Here is a 19,353-nt window from a genome sequence, read left to right as displayed (position 1 = left end):
GGTGTAGCCTTTCATTTTGAGCATGGGTGTGAAATTGGGGGAAGAAAGTTGAGGAGGGAGGATGGAGAAGGAGAGAAAGAGGACACAGAGTACTTATTCATGCTGCTCTTTCTCCTTTGCCATCTTTCTGATGTTTTCTGCATGTGTACCAGGGTAGAGCATGCCCTTTACCTTTTGCAGAATCCCTGCGAAGGATTCTGTTTCCCATCTCCTTGCCCTGCATTGATCCTGCCTGATCCTCTCAAGTAGCTGGAGGGATCCACCGAGAGTGGGTTGGAGGTTGGAACCATGGAGTTGGTGTGTTGGCAGCGTGAACCCCAAGGGACCACACAAATGGCATGCCACTTCTAGGCCAGGTTCTGTTGGCCACAGCTTGATAATTAGTGCCACACAAGCATCCCAATGGAGGCTGGCGTATCCCGGCCCAAAAGCGGCATGGCATCAGTGAAGCACCCTGGGGTATGCACTACCAGCCCTGAGCTGGGACTCTCACCCCGTTCCCAGTGGATGCTCCAGGCGGCTGAGGTGGAGTGGGTAGGGGCGTGGCATTTTTTTCCCCGGTGCTGCGAAGTGGGATACAGAAGGATTCTTCCTTGCTGCCAGGTGGCTCCCTCTGTATTCATATTTAAATTCTGGCAGAGCAGATTTGTCAGTGGAAATGGAGTCCTTCAATACTAATGGTTATTTGCCGCCTTGTGAGTAATTCTTTTTTAATGATTTTGTTGCTTAATCAATAACGTTTCACCTTCTACTCCCAGCTTACGAGATTTAATTGATGAGTGACTTTTACTTTATTTTTAGAAACGGCTGTTAAAAGAGAGACAGAAGCTTCTTGAGAAAATTGAAGAAAAGCAGAAAGAATTGGCAGAAACGGAACCTAAATTCAACAGTGTGAAAGAAAAAGAAGAGCGAGGAATTGCTAGGTCTGGGATTTTTTTTTGTTGTTTTTTTCTTCTAAAAGTAGAAAACTGCAGGTTAACTGTCTCTATCAAGTCATTAAGGATCAAAATTAAGTCTGTTAGGCCTTGGATTCTCTGGATGGCTCAGGGCTGGGGCCAGTCTAACCAGTGAGCTAGATCACCTCGGTTCATGGAAGCTACAGGAAACCTGGCATGTAAGCTGATGATTTGGGCTTCCCTTTGCACTCTTATCTCTGTGGATCTTCCACAGTGCCCCTACTGCTAAAGATGGTGGCAGGAGCAGAGGCTATTTAATAGAGGGTAGCTGAATCCCGGAGTTTCTGCAGTCTCATAGTCAATCTGAAGCTCCATGTCCCTGGAACCCCCTCGACACCCATGATCAGTCAGTGACATTTATTAAGTGTGTGCTGAGCACTATACTACGCACTTGGGAAAATACGGTATAATAGAGTTGGTAGACAACGTCTCTGCCCACAAGGAGCTTACGGTCTAGAGGGGGAGATAGACATTCAAATAAATTACAGATAGAGAAAATGGATGTGTACAGAATTGCTCTGGGGCTAAGGATAGGGTGAATGTCAGTTGCTTAATGGTACAGATCCAAGCATATAGGCAAGTGGGAGAAATAAGGGCTTAATCAAGGAAGGCCTTTTGGAGGAGAAGTGATTTTAGGAGAGCATTTGAAAGTGGGGAGAGAAGTGGTCTGTCAGCTTTTCAGGGGTAAGGAAGACGTGGACTTGTGCCCCTCCTATGGTGGCAGGGCCCTGTGTGAAGTGGCATTAGGTCTCTGGGGATAAAATGCCATTTCCCTTTCTTCCTTTCTCATCCCTGTCAAAGGAACATTTCAGAATATCTCCACATTTATATTGTCGTAGTCCTGAAAAGAAGGTCCTACCATGTTTTGTAGCTCTTAAAATGAACTTCGTTGTTACCCACCTTCCATATGCTTTTCCAGAATTACAAAACGTGTTGTTTAGACCTTGCTGAAGTAACTTTTTCTGCTCTAGAAAAAACTACCAGTCTGTAATGAACTTTTTCCCTCAAATACATTGACTGGCTGTTCACCAGTAAGAGTAATGAGGAAACGTTTGCATGTTTTTTGTTAAGAAACAAGAGAAATGGGGAAATTTTATATAAGAAATATTTTAATTATCTTTTCCACATTAGTTTTTTAAAATATTGTCAATAGATTAAAAGTAAGGTTCACTGCATACAATGTTTTGCCATTACTTTCAAAGAAGTGGGGCATCATTCATTTAGTAACATCTTGTTAATGTCATCTGCAGTACTTTAATTTTTTTAAAAAAATGAAATGGCCTGTCTCTCCTTTTGAAACATTCATTATTTTTGTCCTGTTATCACTTGCTCTAATCTTGATTAGGTTGGCCCAAGCTACCCAGGAAAGAACAGACCTTTATGCAAAACAGGGTAGAGGAAGCCAGTTTACATCCAAAGAAGAACGAGATAAATGGATTAAAAAGGAGTTGAAGTCTTTGGATCAGGCCATTAATGACAAGAAACGACAGATTGCTGCCATACATAAGGATTTGGAGGATACTGAGGCAAATAAGGAGAAAAATCTGGAGCAATACAGTGTAAGAATTTTAAAATTTTCTTGTACTCTTTCTTTTTGTCAGGTCAGAGGAATTGGATCAAATTGTAATAAATGTTATTTTGATTAGATAAACCAAAACAGGATCGTGTATGCCTGACAGCTCTGAAGGACTGTTGGTTGAAGGCATGTTACCTAGCAATACAAGCAGCCAGTGCCCTGGAGAAATGGCAGGTGGCCAATATAATAATAATTGTGGTATCTGTTAATCACTTATTATATGCTAGATATTGTGCTAAGCACTGAGATAGTACAAGATAATCAGGTTGGACACAGTTCCTGTTCCTCATGGGGCTCACCTTCTAACTAGGAGGAAGGACAGCTATTTAATCCGCATTTTACAGATGAGAAACAGAGGTATAGAAAAGTAAAGTGACTTGCCAAAGGTCACACAACAGGCAAGTGCAACCCAGTTTGGGGAAAAGGCAACATGGTTTAATGAAAGAAGATGATATTGTCTATTTCCTTCTCTAGACTCTAAACTCCCTGTGTGCAGGTAATGTGCTTAACAACTCTGTTGTACTCTCCCAAGCGCTTAATACAGTGCTCTGAATGCAGTGAGCACTCATTAAATATGATTGACTGACTACAGTCCCTGGCACGGAGTAAGGACTTATCTAATACCATTTAAAAAAAAAGTCCCTTTTCATAAAAAATAAAAACCTAAGAGGTGAAATATACAGTTGGTTGCTTTTATATGCTTTTTGAGTGGAAATACCCTTTTAACTTGTGTGATACACTTTATCAATTCTGTGTTCTCCAATCAGCACAATTCCAAACTTTAGAAAGGCCAGTAGCAGTTTCCCAGTCTCCAGAGCTGCTTTGAATGCAGGCAACATCTTAGCTAAGAAAGATGTAAACAAATAAAGCTTCATAGATTTAAATCAAATTGTAGAAATGCTCTGAGAGAGAAATTCTCAGACATAAAAGTTGTCCTGTCTATTTCCCCTCTCTCTCCTCTGGTAGGGCTATTAATGACCAATCAGTGGTATTTATTGAGTGTTTACTATGTGCACTGTACTAAGCACTTGAGAGTACAATACAAAAGAATGAAGTAGCCTGAAGATGGCCAGCCTATAGAAAAGGAGGAGAAACTAAAGGAAACTAGGTAATCTTTATCCTTGGTAATTCATAAATAATCAAATGGACTGTTTTCCTCTAAGGGTTTTTTTGGGGGGGGTTTTGCAGTGGAATGCCTTCAGGGATGAGACACTGCATTTTACATTAGATAATGTTTCTGTGCCTTTGGCGAGTTATAATAATTCAACAGTATGTTCTGGCGGACAGCTGGCATCCAATCAGCTTCATGTCAAGAAGCAAATTTTGAACTTTCCAACTGTCTCAGGAATTATTTTTTAAGAAAGTCAAGGACTAGTCAGGATCCTTTCAGTAAACATTTGTAGAATTGTGTAGGAATGAGTTATTTTCATATTTGTGTCCCCTGGTAAAAGGAAATTTTAGGATCTCATGCTGTTTCTATAGATGCTTAAAAAGAAATGGTTATTAAATGATTTTTCATTTTATTTGCATTAGAAATTGGACCAAGATCTTAATGAAGTGAAGGCTCGAGTAGAAGAACTGGACAGAAAATATTATGAAGTGAAAAACAAGAAAGATGAGTTACAGAGTGAAAGAAAGTTAGTAATGTCCTAAAATTTGTCTTCATTTTATGTATAAAATTAAACTGCTAAATATTTAGTTTCAAAACATCCAATTACAGATACTTTTCTACAGATTATCACATCAACAATACCTTTTAAAAGTTTTCTTTTAATATTCTGTAATTTAATTCAATCTTATTTTTATTTAATAGTTATTTGTGGAGGGAGGAGAATGCAGAGCAGCAAGCCCTTGCTGCTAAGCGAGAAGATTTGGAAAAGAAGCAGCAGCTGCTTAGAGCAGCAACTGGGAAGGTGGGCAGTAGTTCATTTTCTTCTCCCCTTTCTCCCTCCTCCCCCCCAAATAAGCCCCACCTGAGAAACTATTCAATAGTCATTTCTCATTATCTTACATGATAATTATTTTGCTAGTTGCAGTTGATGCCTTGAGAAACATTAGCATCAGCTTGTAAAATGGGGTTATTGGCAAATCATTTTGTTACCGTTGAATTAATAGTAATTCTAGTCATCAACAGAAATAACTGATATGTGGACACAGGTGTGGCGATGTTTCTTGAGGTAGGCTGCTAGTACTGGGGTTTGGTTTTTGAACTTTAGGTTTGGTCTTTCTGGTGAAACTTTGACCAGAAACAACGGGGTGTGTGTTTTTGCCTTGTTGGTTTTACTCACCATTGTTTTTTTTTTGTTTTTTTTTTTTTTAGGCTATCTTAAATGGCATAGACAGCATAAACAAAGTCCTGGAACACTTCCGACGAAAAGGCATAAATCAGCATGTTCAAAATGGATATCATGGCATTGTGATGAATAACTTTGAGTGTGAGCCAGCTTTCTACACTTGTGTTGAAGTAACTGCCGGAAACAGGTGAACTGGAATGCTCTGTGGACCCACTGTTGTGAAGGGGGTGGGAGACAAGGAAGAGAGGCCGAATGATTTTTGTAGCTTGTTTGAAGACAGAGGCATTTTTGAGGTTACTTTCTTTGCCCTCTCCTTTTCAGTTTTTATCATCAATGGTATTTGAGTGTCTTCTATGTGGAGAAGACTGTATTAAACATCTGGGAAACATCAGAACTTGAACTTGTAGTGTAATTTTCTCCCTGAGAAAACCATAAACTTTGAAACATTTCCCTCTGTTCCTACTTTTGTTGGATTTACTTTCTTGTTTAAAGTCACACTCGCATTCTTAAAACTGCCAACAGCATCAAAAAGAGAAAAATAAATGCTGCTTTTGTAATTTTCTCAAAGTTCATGTCTCACTTGAGAATAAAACAGTAATGCGGCTACTTCTGCTTAAATATAGATTGTTTTATCACATTGTGGATTCAGATGAAGTAAGTACCAAGATTTTAATGGAGTTTAATAAAATGAATCTTCCTGGAGAAGTAACTTTTCTGCCTCTCAACAAACTGGATGTCAGAGACACTGCCTATCCTGAAACCAATGTAAGTGCTTGTGTTCGTTTTTATCACACTTGCATCTTTTTTTAGTTTTTATATTGATATAAAAATTAAACAGCATGTCACTCATACTGATTACCTGAGGGAGACTACCATCTAGTAGTATGTAATTGTGTACTTAAGAAAACTTCTTATTTCTGGAATATTCAAATTAAGAAATCCTTTTAGCTTCTGCAGAATAAATATCCAAATCTGAAAGTTAGTATGAAAGGGTTTGTGTTTTACCGTATTCTATAATGCAGAGGCTGCATTCTTGCAAAACCTGGCATTAAGGAAAACTCACCAAATAGTACTTAGACATTTTAAAAGTTTTGAGGAATTGTTTCTGCCATCCCTGTAGCATGTTATATCTGAACAGTCTCATGTGGCTGGATAGGCATTCCCTAAAAGCATTCTAGCCAGTGTATGTAGTGAAAACCCAAGTTATGGTAGACCTGAGTACATTTGATAGTCCACTGTAATGTTAAGATAATTAGTAATTCTGTTCAATAAAGAGATGTCATTTCATTTTCAGGACGCTATTCCAATGATCAGTAAACTGAGATATAATCCCAGATTTGACAAAGCTTTCAAACACGTGTTTGGAAAGACACTTATTTGTCGGAGCATGGAAGTGTCTACCCAGTTGGCCCGAGCTTTCACCATGGACTGCATTACATTAGAAGGTATGTAGTCAACATTATTACCATTTTGGGGGGAAAAAAAAGCCCCTGCGATTTCCAGAAATTATTCCTACTGCATTATCTATCATATAATTATCTATGTTATATGTACATATAATTAGGCACTGCTGGTGAAATTCATTTTCTGAGTGCATATGTGTCCAGCTAGGCTAGTGTGGGATCCATAGTCATGGCTGCATTGAGCACACAGGTTGTTTTCTTGTTGTGATGTTGTGCTTAATGTTTGTAGCACTTGGTGGTGTTTTCTCTTTTTTGGCTCCTTGTCTTTCCATATATGTCTACCAACTTGTATACTGTACTTTTGTGTACTGTATTCTCCTCTCTTGATTGCAGTGTGGCAAACAACTTAGTTTTCAGCTGAGATGATGCAGCACTCTGTGAGGCTTTATTCTACTCTATTATTAAAATTCCTCTTCTTTGCTTTTGGTTTCCCAGTTTCAGCTGACAATTTAACAGCTATTTAGCAGCTGTCATCCATTCTCAGCTGTCCCACACAGTATAACTGCATTGAGGTAAACATATGATAGGAGCCTGACTTTGTTGTAGAATTTTGTTGTTTTGAAATCCTACCGACCCATTTGAGGTTCATTCATTCATTCATTCAATAGTATTTATTGAATACTATAGGTTGGAGAATGGCCCTTAAGTAATGCTGATGGAAGTGCTCAAATAGCTGAATGGGTTGCCTCTGGAGACTCCAGCTCTCATAAATGTGGAGAAAGTTAGATGGCACTACAGCTCTGTACAGTGCCACCTCCACATTCTGTTTGGCTGAGAATCTACCAGAGATTTTGCTGGCCTTGATTTGATTTTCTCACTTCCTTGGCTATTGTGACAACTTAATCAGCGGACTGTCTCGGTATCAATTTTGAGAAAGCTATGAGCTCTCTGTTTTTTCATTTTGTGTGACTCCCTGGTGCAGTCAGATAACGTTATCTTTGTTTTTTGTTTGGGTTTGGGTTTTTTTTTTTTTTTTAAGACTTACTGATAGCTCATAATATCTGGCTGACTCAGTGAAGTGGTTTACAATCATTGGACCTGTCTTTTAGGGTGTGTGCAATGTAATTATTTGTTAACAGCTACTCTTGAATGTCTCAGGATTTTGCTCAGTCTATTGAATTGGAGGCATTTGCCAGTGGAGCAGATGCATATTCTAATTCCTACCTCCAAGTTGCTTGTTATTTCCCCCAGCATGGCTGTGTAGAATAAATTATACAGGAACAGAGTCACTGTGCATCCCTGCTTTGACCCAGGGGTGGCGGGAAATGGATGGGTCAGGATGTCCTCAGCTCTGCCCATCCAGCCATGTCATCATGAAATCATCTCAGAAATTTTATTGAACTCTTTAGAGCAGCCAGAATTAATAATCAGTTTCTAAAGCCCAAGTGACCTTTTCCAACAATATGAATTGCTAGCCTTGAAAATGTATAACTTGTAGATATTATTGTAGGATGATGGAGAATGTTATGAATGATAATTTATTACTTTTTTGTGGGAAGGAGCACAAAAAGAAAATACAAATGGATTTGCATGATTCAGAAAAGTTAGTTTCTATTTATCAGTACCCCTTGTCAAGAAAAGTAACTTTTTTAAAAAGGACTATTTCCAGTTTTATTTCAACTCTGGGGAAAAAAAAAAATGGAGCATTAATCCTGCAATTTCTAAGTACAATTTGTATTAATCCTGCAGTTTCTAAGTGTCTGTCTTTTCAAGGGAGAGGATTCTCGTACTAATTAAGTTACCGTTACTGATGAGCTAGATCATCAAGGAACAATTCTGATGTATCCTGTAAATATACTGGACAGAGTCACCAGATTCCATAATTTTGTTCATAGGTGACCAAGTCAGTCATCGTGGTGCTCTAACCGGAGGTTATTACGATACAAGAAAATCTCGACTTGAATTACAGAAAGACGTAAGAAAGGCTGAAGAAGAACTAGGTGAACTTGAAGCAAAGCTCAATGAAAATCTGCGTAGAAATATTGAGAATATCCTTTTATGTTGCACTCACCAATTTTGAGGAATGGGTTGCTTTTTTGTTTTTAATTACATCATGTAGGTGGTTCTTTTCTACCTGGTGAACTATTCGTGGGTTTTCATTCATTTGCAAGCACATAAAACATCAAACCTCATTAGGATTCTTAATTTCTGCAGTTAGTGGGAGGATAAAGAAAATTACTTTTTGCGGTGGTAGTTTTCCTAAACTAATAGCAGTGATTCTCTTGGAGATGATGTAGGTGCTTGAGTGGGTGAGAATGAAAATGTTTCTTGTGCTCTATGAGAGAACAGTATTGATCCCAAAAATGCATCATACAATTGTTCACTCAAAATGCCGACACTAAATTGAACCCCCTGCAGATTAATAAATTATTTTGCTTATTGTGTGCTTTTTCTGATCCTGCTGTTTGTCAGCAGTTTTAACTACTGAATTTTCTAAGGATGTGGCAGTTCCCATAGACTTTGAGCTTCTTGTGGACAGGGATTGCATATACCAACTCTGTACTGTACACTTTCCAAGCATTTAGTGCAGAACTCTGCACACTAAGCACTCAGCAAATATTATTATTTGAATTTAAAGATCCCTACTTGATTTTGGGACTCTCTCCTTCTGACGCCCTCATAGAGCTTTTTAGAGTTGCCCTTGTCCTAAGAATCATTTTGGAGCATTGTTGCCAAAGTAGCAAGTAAGTATCATTTGCCTTCTAGAGCTGCCGGTGTGTACTCAGGTGGGCCAGGACTGTTGATCCCATAAGCACATCTGGCCACTCAATTTTCTCTCTTCCCCAGATGCTGTCAGGAACTCAAATGATAGCCCAAAATATATTAAATGGAAGAAGCAGGTTGAGGATTGGATTTTCTTATTTTGTTGTTAAATTGACCTTATGTGTGTTCTACCTATCACCTTATCAATTACATTCTTTGGTGAGAGAAGCTGTTTGAATTGAGAGCTGTTTTTTTGGTGTTTTTTTAAAATTCCAGTGGCATTTATTTGAATTCTGTGGCTGTTTTAAGGAAATATAAAATTATAATATGCCTAGCGGGGACTATTTAAAATACCTCAGCTCCTTTCTTCAGGGTAGCTGAATACATTTTAGAGTGTTTTCCTCTATAGCAGAATTAATAGAATGCTTATCACATTTTAAAGGATAATTTTTTTTGAACCATTGAACCACACACGGCTTAATAGTTTTTGATTTTAAATGAAAAGCTGGAAATTAATAGCTGTGACATCAGAAATGTTAATAATAACAATTATGGTATTTAAGCACTTACTATGTGCAAAGCACTGTTCTAAGTGCTGGGGTTGATACAAGGTAATCAGGTTCTCCGCACGTGGAGCTCACAGTCTTCATCTGTGGGCACTGTGGGCAAGTCACTTCACTTCTCTGTGCCTCAGTTACCTCATCTGTAAAATGGGGATTAACTGTGAGCCTCATGTGGGACAACCTGATTACCCTGTATACCCCAGTGCTTAGAACAGTGCTCTGCACATAGTAAGCGCTTAACAAATACCAACATTATTATTATTATTCATCCCCATTTTACAGATGAGGTAACTGAGGCACTGAGAAGTTAAGTGACTTGCCCAAAGTCACACAGCTGATAAGTGGCAGAGCTGGCATTAGAACCCATGACCCCTGACTCACAAGCCCGGGCTCTTTCCACTGAGCCACGCTGCTGCTTATAATGCTGTGTGTTATACAGATATAAATATAAAATTGTAATTAGATTCTTGAACACATTGCTTTGACTTTCATCAGTCATAATCATCTCAAGACATCCTTATTACTGTAAATACGTAAATTACAACCTTCTCAGATGTGGAATAATAAAGTACTACCAAACTCTCAGAATTTGTCTAACTGTGATGCAGATTAGGTGATTCATATTGCAGATACTGTTGTGGCTGGTGGAGGGAGAGGAGGTGGATTTCATAAGGAATTAGACAATTCTGTGGGTGAATCATTCTATCTTAAATTTTGGGTGACTAAATAGCACTTGTATGTCAGTAGGATTTGTTCTGATATTAATAGCAATTGTTCAGTTAGGCAGGTAGTTGCAGTGATTTAGAGAAGAGCCAAAAGAATTGAAAAGATTAAACTATTTTGAAAGTTTTTTGTTATGGATCCTTAAAAGGAAAAATTACACTTTAAAAATATTTGGTACTTGATTCAAATTTCATTTCATTTTTATGTGTGAAAAGTATACCTCCCCCCTACTTATAGCAACCTCACTGAGGGCCAGGCCCGTGTCTTCAACTTTATCAGAGTTTCCCAAGTGCTTAGTACAGTGCTCTACACATAATATGCCTCCGGTAAATATTGTTAATGATGGAGATGACTGAGAAATGTTTAATTTTTTTTATAATTTTCTATACTGAGCCTAGATTTGACTTTATTTTTAAAGTGAACACGGGTTTAACAGAATAATGCATTTTTCTTTCAGCTATCAGTGAAGTAGCATATTTATAACTGGAGTTGGAAATGGCAGAGTAATAAGTGGGGGTCCACTGATTTGTCCCACCTTCCTAATCTGTCGATTGAGTCCAATAGAAATATTCAGTTCCTCAAAAGCTTGAAAATTGCTCTGATATACCGCCTTTGAAGCTGAGTAGATAGGTTAGAGAAAGGAATAGAAAAAGATATCTGTTATATTAAAAGCTTGAATAGAATTTTCCTTATCCCACTGTATGGATTAATAACGAAATTGACCAGCTCATGAACCAAATGCAGCAAATCGAAACCCAGCAGAGAAAATTCAAGGCTTCTCGGGACAGCATATTGTCAGAGATGAAGATGCTGAAAGAGAAGAGGCAGCAATCTGAGAAAACCTTCATGCCCAAGGTACAGTAATAGGAACTCTTTTGGGATACATTTTATAAATTTTTATTTTGAGATGTTTATGGTATCTCCAGGTGGCATTAGAGATTATATTGTTTTATATCTATTATACTGTCTTCTGAATCTGCCTTTGCGGCCCTGAACTCTCACTTTCTCTGCAGTCTTGCATTTCCTCTTGCCTTCAGGACAGCTCTGATCGGGTGTCCCACTGACAACACCTCAAACTTAACATGTCCAAAAAAAGAACTCCTCAGTTTACCCCTGGTTTTCCCATCACAGTAGACAGTACCACTATTATTCCTGTCTCAGAAGCCCACAACCTGGGCGTTATCCTCGACTCTTCTGTCTCGTTGAACCCAGATATTCAATATGACACCAAAACCTGTTGGTTTTCCCTTCACAACATCTAAAATCCACTCATTCCTCTAAGCCTTACTACACTGATCCAAGCACATATCATATCCTACCTTGACTACTGCATCAGCCTACTCTGACCTCTCTGCCTCCTGCCTCTCTGCTCTCCAGTCCTTACTTTAACTATGCCTCCTCTATCATTTTTCTAAAAATAAGTTCAGTTCACATCTCCCCACTCCCCAGAAACCTCCAGTGGTTGCCCATCCACCTCTACATCAAACTCCATGCCATTGACTTTAAATTAGTCACCTCACTCCCTCCTATCTTACCTAACTGATTTCTTCCTACTCATCTCTGCCCCTCTGTCATCTATCTTGCTGCCGACTACTGTCTCTGGCTTGGAGTTCCTTCCCCCTTCATCTGCTACACTCTCCCCACCTTCAAAGTTTTATTAAAATCACATCTCGGCCAAAAGGGCTTCCCCATCTAAGTCCTCTTTTTTCCCCTTCTGGATCTGTACCTTTAGGCACATGATCTTCATCCCATCCTCAGCCCCACAGCACTTACATACATATCCATAATTTGCTCTGTCTCCCCTTATAGACTGTAAGCTCCTGGTGAGCAGGGAATGTGTCTTCCAATTATGTTATATTGTACTCTCCCAATTATTTAATAAAAAAATTCTGCGTAAAGTTAAGTACTCAAATACCATCTATTAATTTATTAGTCTTCATTTCATTGTGGTATTCTTGAACTTACTGGTTCAGTGATTTTGTGTAAGTAAATGAGGGTAGGTTTTTTGAACATTTATTTGAGAAGTGTTGTCTTGTAACTTTTAACTGTTTAATAATCTCTCTCTAGCAACGGAGCTTGCAAAGTTTGGAGGCAAGCTTGCATGCAATGGAGTCAACTAGAGAATCACTAAAGGCAGAACTGGGGACAGATTTGCTTTCTCAGCTCAGTCTTGATGATCAGAAGCGAGTAGATGCACTTAATGATGAGATTCGTCAGCTTCAGCAAGTAAGAACAATTCACTAAGGAATTTTTATGTTGGATGATGTTCCAGAAAGCTAAAATAGATGGCACCTATTATTAGTTTGTATAAAAAATTTGGACTGTAATTACTGTCATCTGGTCAGTTATCCAGAATTATCAAAATGTAAAACTTATTTCCTTGCATTCATTCCCACAGTGTCAAGACTTAAACAGAAAGCCTTACATTATATCAGGTATTTTTTTCTGAATTCTAGGAAAACAGACAGCTGTTGAATGAAAGAATTAAGTTGGAAGGTATCATTACTCGAGTAGAGACGTATCTCAATGAGAATCTGAGAAAACGCTTAGACCAAGTGGAACAGGTGAGGTCATTCATCTTCTGAAGAGTCCTTCTGTTCTGGCAAAGCTGAATTTATTTGTCTATAGTATCATAAAAAAAAAAAAAATCAGCCGATTCCAACTCGTATTTTTAGAAGCCTTTTTTTGTTAGAGATTTAGCAAATCCTTGATAGGTTCTAAATGTGTTTCCTTGTGTACCTTAATTAGAGAAATGCCTTGGAATCTTTGGGTATTTTCTGGTCAGTAGTTTAACTCTTGTTTTTATGATATAGGAATTGAATGAGTTGAGAGAGACAGAGGGAGGTACTGTCCTCACTGCCACAACTTCAGAACTTGAGGCCATCAACAAACGAGTAAAAGATACTCTGGCACGATCAGATGGTTGGTTATTTTATTTCTTGGATTAGTTGTGATGTGTACATTTTGCATATTGCCATAAAATTCTAAACACATTTATTTTAAAACAGACTTAGGGATTGCAGCAGATGAGCAGGGAAAATTATGTGCTTATTATTTTTGACTGTTATTTTGATACTTGACAATAAGTTGCTATTAATGGGCCCTAGAGTCTTACAATAAAAGAATTTTTGAACAAAGGCAGTCCTGGCCAATTTGCAGGAGTTAAGGTGCCTCATTCTCCTGAGTGATAATGCAGCATTACCGGGACATATGTTTTTCTGCTAATGTGTCTTCAACTCTTGGCCGATGCCTGAGCTGCTTCTCCCCACAGCCTGCATCATTCTATAGCATCTTCATCACAGATAGGCAGGCTGCCTAGTTTTCCTCTTCCTGGGATCGTTACTCTTCTCTTCCACTTACTGGTTTGGCTCCGTAGCAGATAATGTTCTTTCACAGTCAGTTTCCCCTAAATTCCTCTTAAACCAAATGCATCTGGTTGTGACATGATTTAAAAATAAAGCACTTACCGTCATGTGATTTAAATCTAACCCTTCGTTTTCTGACCTTTGTTTAAAATTTCAGGTATTAGAATGTTTTTTTTTTTTTTTTTTTTTTTTTTGGTTTTCACCATCAAGCTATGATATATGCTCTTTAGGGATATTGAAACACCCTCTCCCTCTGACAGTAACTTCAGCACTATATTATCTATACTTCTTCCTAAAGTCCCTGATGATTATCCCTGATATTGTTTAATGGAAATTTTTAACTAACAGCCACGTCCTGTTTGGACAATAAAGCTCTTTACTGTATTCCTGGAATTGGGGAACTTGAAAAACTTTTTGCCTCCCAACAAAGGTGTGAATGAGTTGTAATGACAAAGGCATGCAATTTTGGGGGCTAACATTATAAAGTGTTACGAAGCTAGGAAAGAAAAGTTATTCGATGCATGTTCCTTCTGCTGTGGTTTGAGTAGTTCTTTATCATTGATTTTGATTATATAGTAAAAAAAAAAAAATCTTTATGAAAGCTGAATATGTGAACATCGATTACTAATGAAGTCCTTTCTTCTTAATTCAGATCTGGATAATTCAATTGACAAAACAGAAGTTGGAATTAAGGATCTGCAGAAGAGTATGGAGCGCTGGAAGAACATGGAGAAAGAACATATGGACGCTATAAACCATGACACCAAGGAGTTGGAGAAGATGACAAATCGGCAGGGCATGCTTCTGAAGAAGAAAGAAGAGTGCATGAAGAAAATCCGTGAGCTTGGGTCTCTTCCCCAAGAAGCATTTGAAAAATACCAGACATTGAGCCTGAAACAGGTGAGCCATATTTTCAGTTTGAAACCCAGTAGCACACTGTGATTGTACCTTAACACTCCTATTAGAATTCAGCCTCTTATTCTCAGTGATTATTTAAATTCTCTTTTGCAGTTGTTTCGTAAACTTGAGCAGTGTAATACCGAACTGAAGAAATACAGTCATGTCAATAAAAAAGCTCTGGACCAGTTTGTAAATTTCTCAGAGCAGAAGGAGAAATTAATAAAGCGTCAGGAAGAGTTGGACAGGGGCTACAAATCTATTATGGAGCTGATGAATGTCCTCGAACTCAGAAAATATGAGGCTATTCAACTAACTTTCAAGCAGGTTTGATTAACTCGTTGAAATTCTTTAAAGAGAATCTTGCAGCCACTTAATTTTTTTGTGTTATTCTTAAACTTTAAGCCATCTCAGGCTGAGGTTGGGTATGAGATGCTATCATTTTTTTTAAATGTTATTATGTGTTTACTTTGTGCTAGGCAGTATACTAAGCCGTGGGTTAGATACAAACTAATAGGGTTGGACACAGTCCATGTCCCATATGGGGCTGACAGTTTTAGTCCCCATTTTACAGATGAGGTGACAGCCACAGCGGAAATTAAGAGACTTGCCCAAGGTCACGTAGCAGACAAGTGCTGGAGCCTGGATTTAGAACCTCAGGTCCTTCTAACTTCCAGGCCCATGCACTATGCACTGGGCTTGCTGCTGCTTTATTTGGGTGTATAAGAGCTGGTAATGAAAGGAAAAAGTACTGCCAAAATCCTTTATTTTATTTCCCTGCCCAGACAAGAGAAAGTTACTTATAGCTGCTTTTTTCAATTATTAAGAGTAGGGGTTTTCATTACAAGGATTCTAAATTTAACTACTGCTTTTTCCCCTCAAGGTGTCAAAGAACTTCAGCGAAGTGTTCCAGAAGTTAGTTCCTGGTGGCAAGGCTACTCTGGTGATGAAGAAAGGAGATGTAGAGGGTAGTCAGTCCCAGGATGAAGGAGAAGGGAGTGCTGAAAGTGAGAGAGGCTCCGGCTCACAGAGCAGTGTTCCATCAGTTGACCAGTTCACTGGCGTTGGAATTAGGGTAAAATAAACAATTTAAAATACATTTTTTCCCATATCAATCCCATGGAAAATGTGTGTTGACATTTAAAATGACAGTTGGTCAATTTAAGTGCGTTATCAGGAAAAAAAATCACCCTTATTTCACAAGTGCCTTTTAAGGGTGATTTTAATTCTCTACTTTCAGGGTGTTCAAGTCATTATTTGGTATTTTCATAGGTGTCATTTACAGGAAAGCAAGGGGAAATGCGAGAAATGCAGCAGCTTTCAGGTGGACAGAAATCCTTGGTGGCCCTTGCTCTGATTTTTGCTATTCAGAAATGTGACCCAGCTCCTTTTTACTTGTTTGATGAAATTGACCAGGCCCTGGATGCTCAGCACCGAAAGGCTGTGTCAGGTATCTTTTTTTTTTTTTTTTGGCTTTTATGTCTTCATGCTCAACTTGTAGTGGTGACCTGATTGGAGGTGATATTTCTTCTAATCCCTAGACCTGATGAATCAATAGTATTTATTGACCATTCACCCTGTGCAGAGCAGTGAACTGAACAGTTGGGAGAGTTTACTAGCCCTTAGGCATGATCCCTGCCCTCAAAGAGCATACATTCTAGTGGGGAAGACTGAGAGTAAAATAAATTATGAACAGAGGGAAGCTTTGGAGTTCAAAGATGTACGTTCGTGCTACTGCAGGAGTAGGGAAAGGAGTGAATACCTAAATGCCTAAGTGATGTGGAAATGGTGAAGAGGCAGTTGTGGGGGCAATGGTGTGGAGATGATAGATTAATCAGGGAAGGCACCAGGAGATTAAAACATGAATAAATCTAAATTTCAGCCTCACATATTACTGTTCCCTTGTGGTACTATATGCAAGAATATATTCAGTGCAAGAGGAACTACATGGCAATGTTATTGGTGTAGCTAAGAACAAAATACTAGTCTAAGAAGATGTTTTGTTTGAAACTTTACAGTATTGAGGAATATTCAGTGCCACCATTAGACACTTTTTGTTTGGCTTATATACCCAGTCCTTTTATAACCCTGGGGCAGCCGAACTCTGTGTTCCGGAAAACGTTGCAGCATTCACACTTTTTACTTTTGGTTGAGGATAGATGTTGTGTGCCTCTTAGATATATTTTTATACTAAAGAGAAAAGTGTGCCATAAGTTGTGACTTTATTTTGCAGATATGATTATGGAGCTTGCTGTACATGCCCAGTTTATCACAACTACATTTAGGCCTGAACTGCTTGAATCAGCTGACAAATTCTATGGTGTAAAATTCAGAAATAAGGTAAAAATTTAAATGAAATATTGGTTTCAGTATTATTTGCTGGGAACTTTTCTGAGAAAACAGCTATGCTGCCATGGTAGATTTAGTTTCTGTCAGTGGTTCGAAATATGAGTTTGCTTGGGGCATGTTTAAATTCTGTAATTGCTGTGGCAGTCTCAACTGAAAACATTTTCTCACCCTCAAAAGGAAAAAAAGTCAGTCTTTTTTCCCCCCCCCCTCCAGTCTTACGGTTTTCTCCTTTCTCACTGCTTACATAAATCAATTAGTGGTATTTATTGAGCATATGTGTAGAGCACTCCACTAAGTGCTTGGAAGAGTACAGTAGCAGAATTAAGACATGTTTCCTGTCCATAATGATATTCAAGACAGTACTTCTTAAGTCATATACACATGCTCCATTTTTTATACTTCATTAGTAGGAAAGTTATGCTTTCTTTGTTGCTCTTCAACCCTGCTTCTCCTGTAAAGAAGAATGAGGTTGAACAGAATCAAGGAAGTTGCAAATAAAGTGTTGATGACGTACTTCATGGATGCTGGAGAACAGGGCAGATAAGAGCACTGCCTTAGCTGGAAATTTGAGGCTTAGCCTGGTGCTGTCCACCCACAAAGTGGACATGAATGAAACAGAGCAAATTAGAAGCCCCAAATTCACTTTTGGGGAATCATGCCACAAATTCTCCAGGGAGTTCTGGGCCACTACTGGGTCAGCCTCGTTCATTTTACATCAACTCCCGTCTCCAAAGTGGAAGCAGAAAGAGCAGTTGCTGATAAAGCAGTAGAATTTCCTTGGGAGAAACCTGGCGAAGTTGTTCAGACACCCCCCTACCCCACCAGTGTGTTGTAACTCCCTAGTTTGGACAAAGCACCATTAGGCTGCGGTAAGAATAAGCATGATTTGCTACTTCCAGAAAGGAGCAATGGATAGTGATTTTGATTAAGATGAAATAAATACATTTTAGACCAAAACTGAGGTGGATTATACCTGTGCTAGAGATTATTCAATATTTTAGAGGGTACCATTCACCAAATTATTTCGAACATTAAATCAAACTGGGTTTTCATATGACTGGATACAGTAAATTCTGTTTGAAAGTAAGAGTTAGCATATTTGGTTAAAATTTGCATGAAGGAATGCTTGAAAATTGCTTCTTTACCTTTAAACAGTGTTATGTGGAACAGTTGCATCAAATAATACTGAACAAGAATTACTATTGAATGAATTGCTTTGCATTGAAGATATAATTTTTTCTCTTTGGTTTTGTGTTATCAGGTTAGTCACATTGATGTGATAACAGCAGAGATGGCCAAAGACTTTGTGGAAGATGACACCACTCATGGTTAAATGGAAGTGTGTTGCCAATTTGTTTGGAAGATGTGAATAGTGTGATGCCTATACCTGGGAACTGTAAATTTAAACCTAAATATTTGGTCATTGTTAAAATAGTTTTTTGAACTTATATTTTAACTAAGAAGGCCAGAGGATTCTTAGTTCGAGGGGAGCTTGAGTATCCATTTTATGTTTCTGTTGCTGTATTCTTTTATAAGATGCCTATTAATGTTACCTTTATACTTGTAGTTTGAAAACTTTATCTCCCTCCGATCTTTTTGTAAAGTGTCCTGTTGCTGTTTTAAATCTTTTTGAGAAGTGCTAGATATTCCCTCCTAATTATAATTTTATTGATTATAATGCCTCACGTTTTTTTAAATAGCTTCAATTAAACAATTGATTTTATGGCTGTATTTCAGTAGTATTGTGTTTTTTTCTGAAGAAAACCACAAGTTTATCATTGTCCTTAATGCTGAATTTTATTGTACCCTCAGGATATTGAAAAATGGAGTTGGGCTCCACCTGCAGGAAAATGGAATTCTGTGGGGGGTTGGTTTTTGTTTGGATTTTTTTTTGTTTGTTTTGATTTTTAAGGCATTTTTCGGGAAGTGTGAAAACCTTTTTAAACCATTTTAACATAGGGAGCTTCCATTTATTTGTTGGATGGAAGGACTAAGGGCCAAGAATCTGGGTAGCTAAAATAAAATGTCTTAAGTAAAGCATTTATTTAGTTAAAACATCTCTGTGCATATTTTTGAACCTCTCCATCTTTTCCTATGGATGTATACTGATAAGAAATGTGTGAAGTTAGCATCTTTTTTGTCCTGCTGAACAAAATTTGTTAGGTACCTTATATCTACAGCTGATTCATGAATAAATCATAATCATTTTTGGAGCACTTACTATGTGCAGAGCACTGTACTAAGCACTTGGAGAATACAGTCCATTAGAGCTGATAGACGTGACTGAGGTGTTTAAGAAAGCCAAACTATATTAATGTCATACTATTATACTGAATATAACTAGCAAATTCTTCTTCCATATACAGATTAGGCTACTGGAAAACTTGCAGTACATTATGCAAAAACGTGTCTTCATAAGAAATTACTGTAGTTGAAACATGGTGCATTTACTGCTCATAATTTC

General features: G+C 38.1%; 1 protein-coding gene across 1 annotated transcript in view; it reads left to right on the top strand.

Annotated features, from left to right (window-relative positions):
- Window positions 1-18,222, top strand: part of SMC3 (structural maintenance of chromosomes 3) — a 32,432-nt gene extending 14,210 nt beyond the window's left edge. Inside the window, exons 12-29 of the mRNA XM_029080502.2 lie at window positions 802-923; window positions 2,302-2,515; window positions 4,066-4,169; window positions 4,346-4,445; window positions 4,853-5,013; window positions 5,450-5,591; window positions 6,121-6,271; window positions 8,125-8,277; window positions 10,982-11,133; window positions 12,346-12,504; window positions 12,735-12,842; window positions 13,092-13,200; window positions 14,296-14,543; window positions 14,655-14,867; window positions 15,424-15,615; window positions 15,813-15,990; window positions 16,774-16,880; window positions 18,151-18,222. Coding sequence (XP_028936335.1) covers window positions 802-923; window positions 2,302-2,515; window positions 4,066-4,169; window positions 4,346-4,445; window positions 4,853-5,013; window positions 5,450-5,591; window positions 6,121-6,271; window positions 8,125-8,277; window positions 10,982-11,133; window positions 12,346-12,504; window positions 12,735-12,842; window positions 13,092-13,200; window positions 14,296-14,543; window positions 14,655-14,867; window positions 15,424-15,615; window positions 15,813-15,990; window positions 16,774-16,880; window positions 18,151-18,222 — 2,685 coding nt within the window. The remainder of the gene's footprint in view (window positions 1-801; window positions 924-2,301; window positions 2,516-4,065; window positions 4,170-4,345; window positions 4,446-4,852; window positions 5,014-5,449; window positions 5,592-6,120; window positions 6,272-8,124; window positions 8,278-10,981; window positions 11,134-12,345; window positions 12,505-12,734; window positions 12,843-13,091; window positions 13,201-14,295; window positions 14,544-14,654; window positions 14,868-15,423; window positions 15,616-15,812; window positions 15,991-16,773; window positions 16,881-18,150) is intronic.
- The last annotated feature ends 1,131 nt before the right edge of the window (window positions 18,223-19,353 follow it).

This window comes from Ornithorhynchus anatinus, chromosome 16 (assembly GCF_004115215.2).
Source record: "Ornithorhynchus anatinus isolate Pmale09 chromosome 16, mOrnAna1.pri.v4, whole genome shotgun sequence".
NCBI classification, from domain to species: Eukaryota; Metazoa; Chordata; class Mammalia; order Monotremata; family Ornithorhynchidae; genus Ornithorhynchus; species Ornithorhynchus anatinus.
Note: the sequence above shows the minus strand (reverse complement) of the source record. Positions and strands in the feature narration are given on the sequence as shown.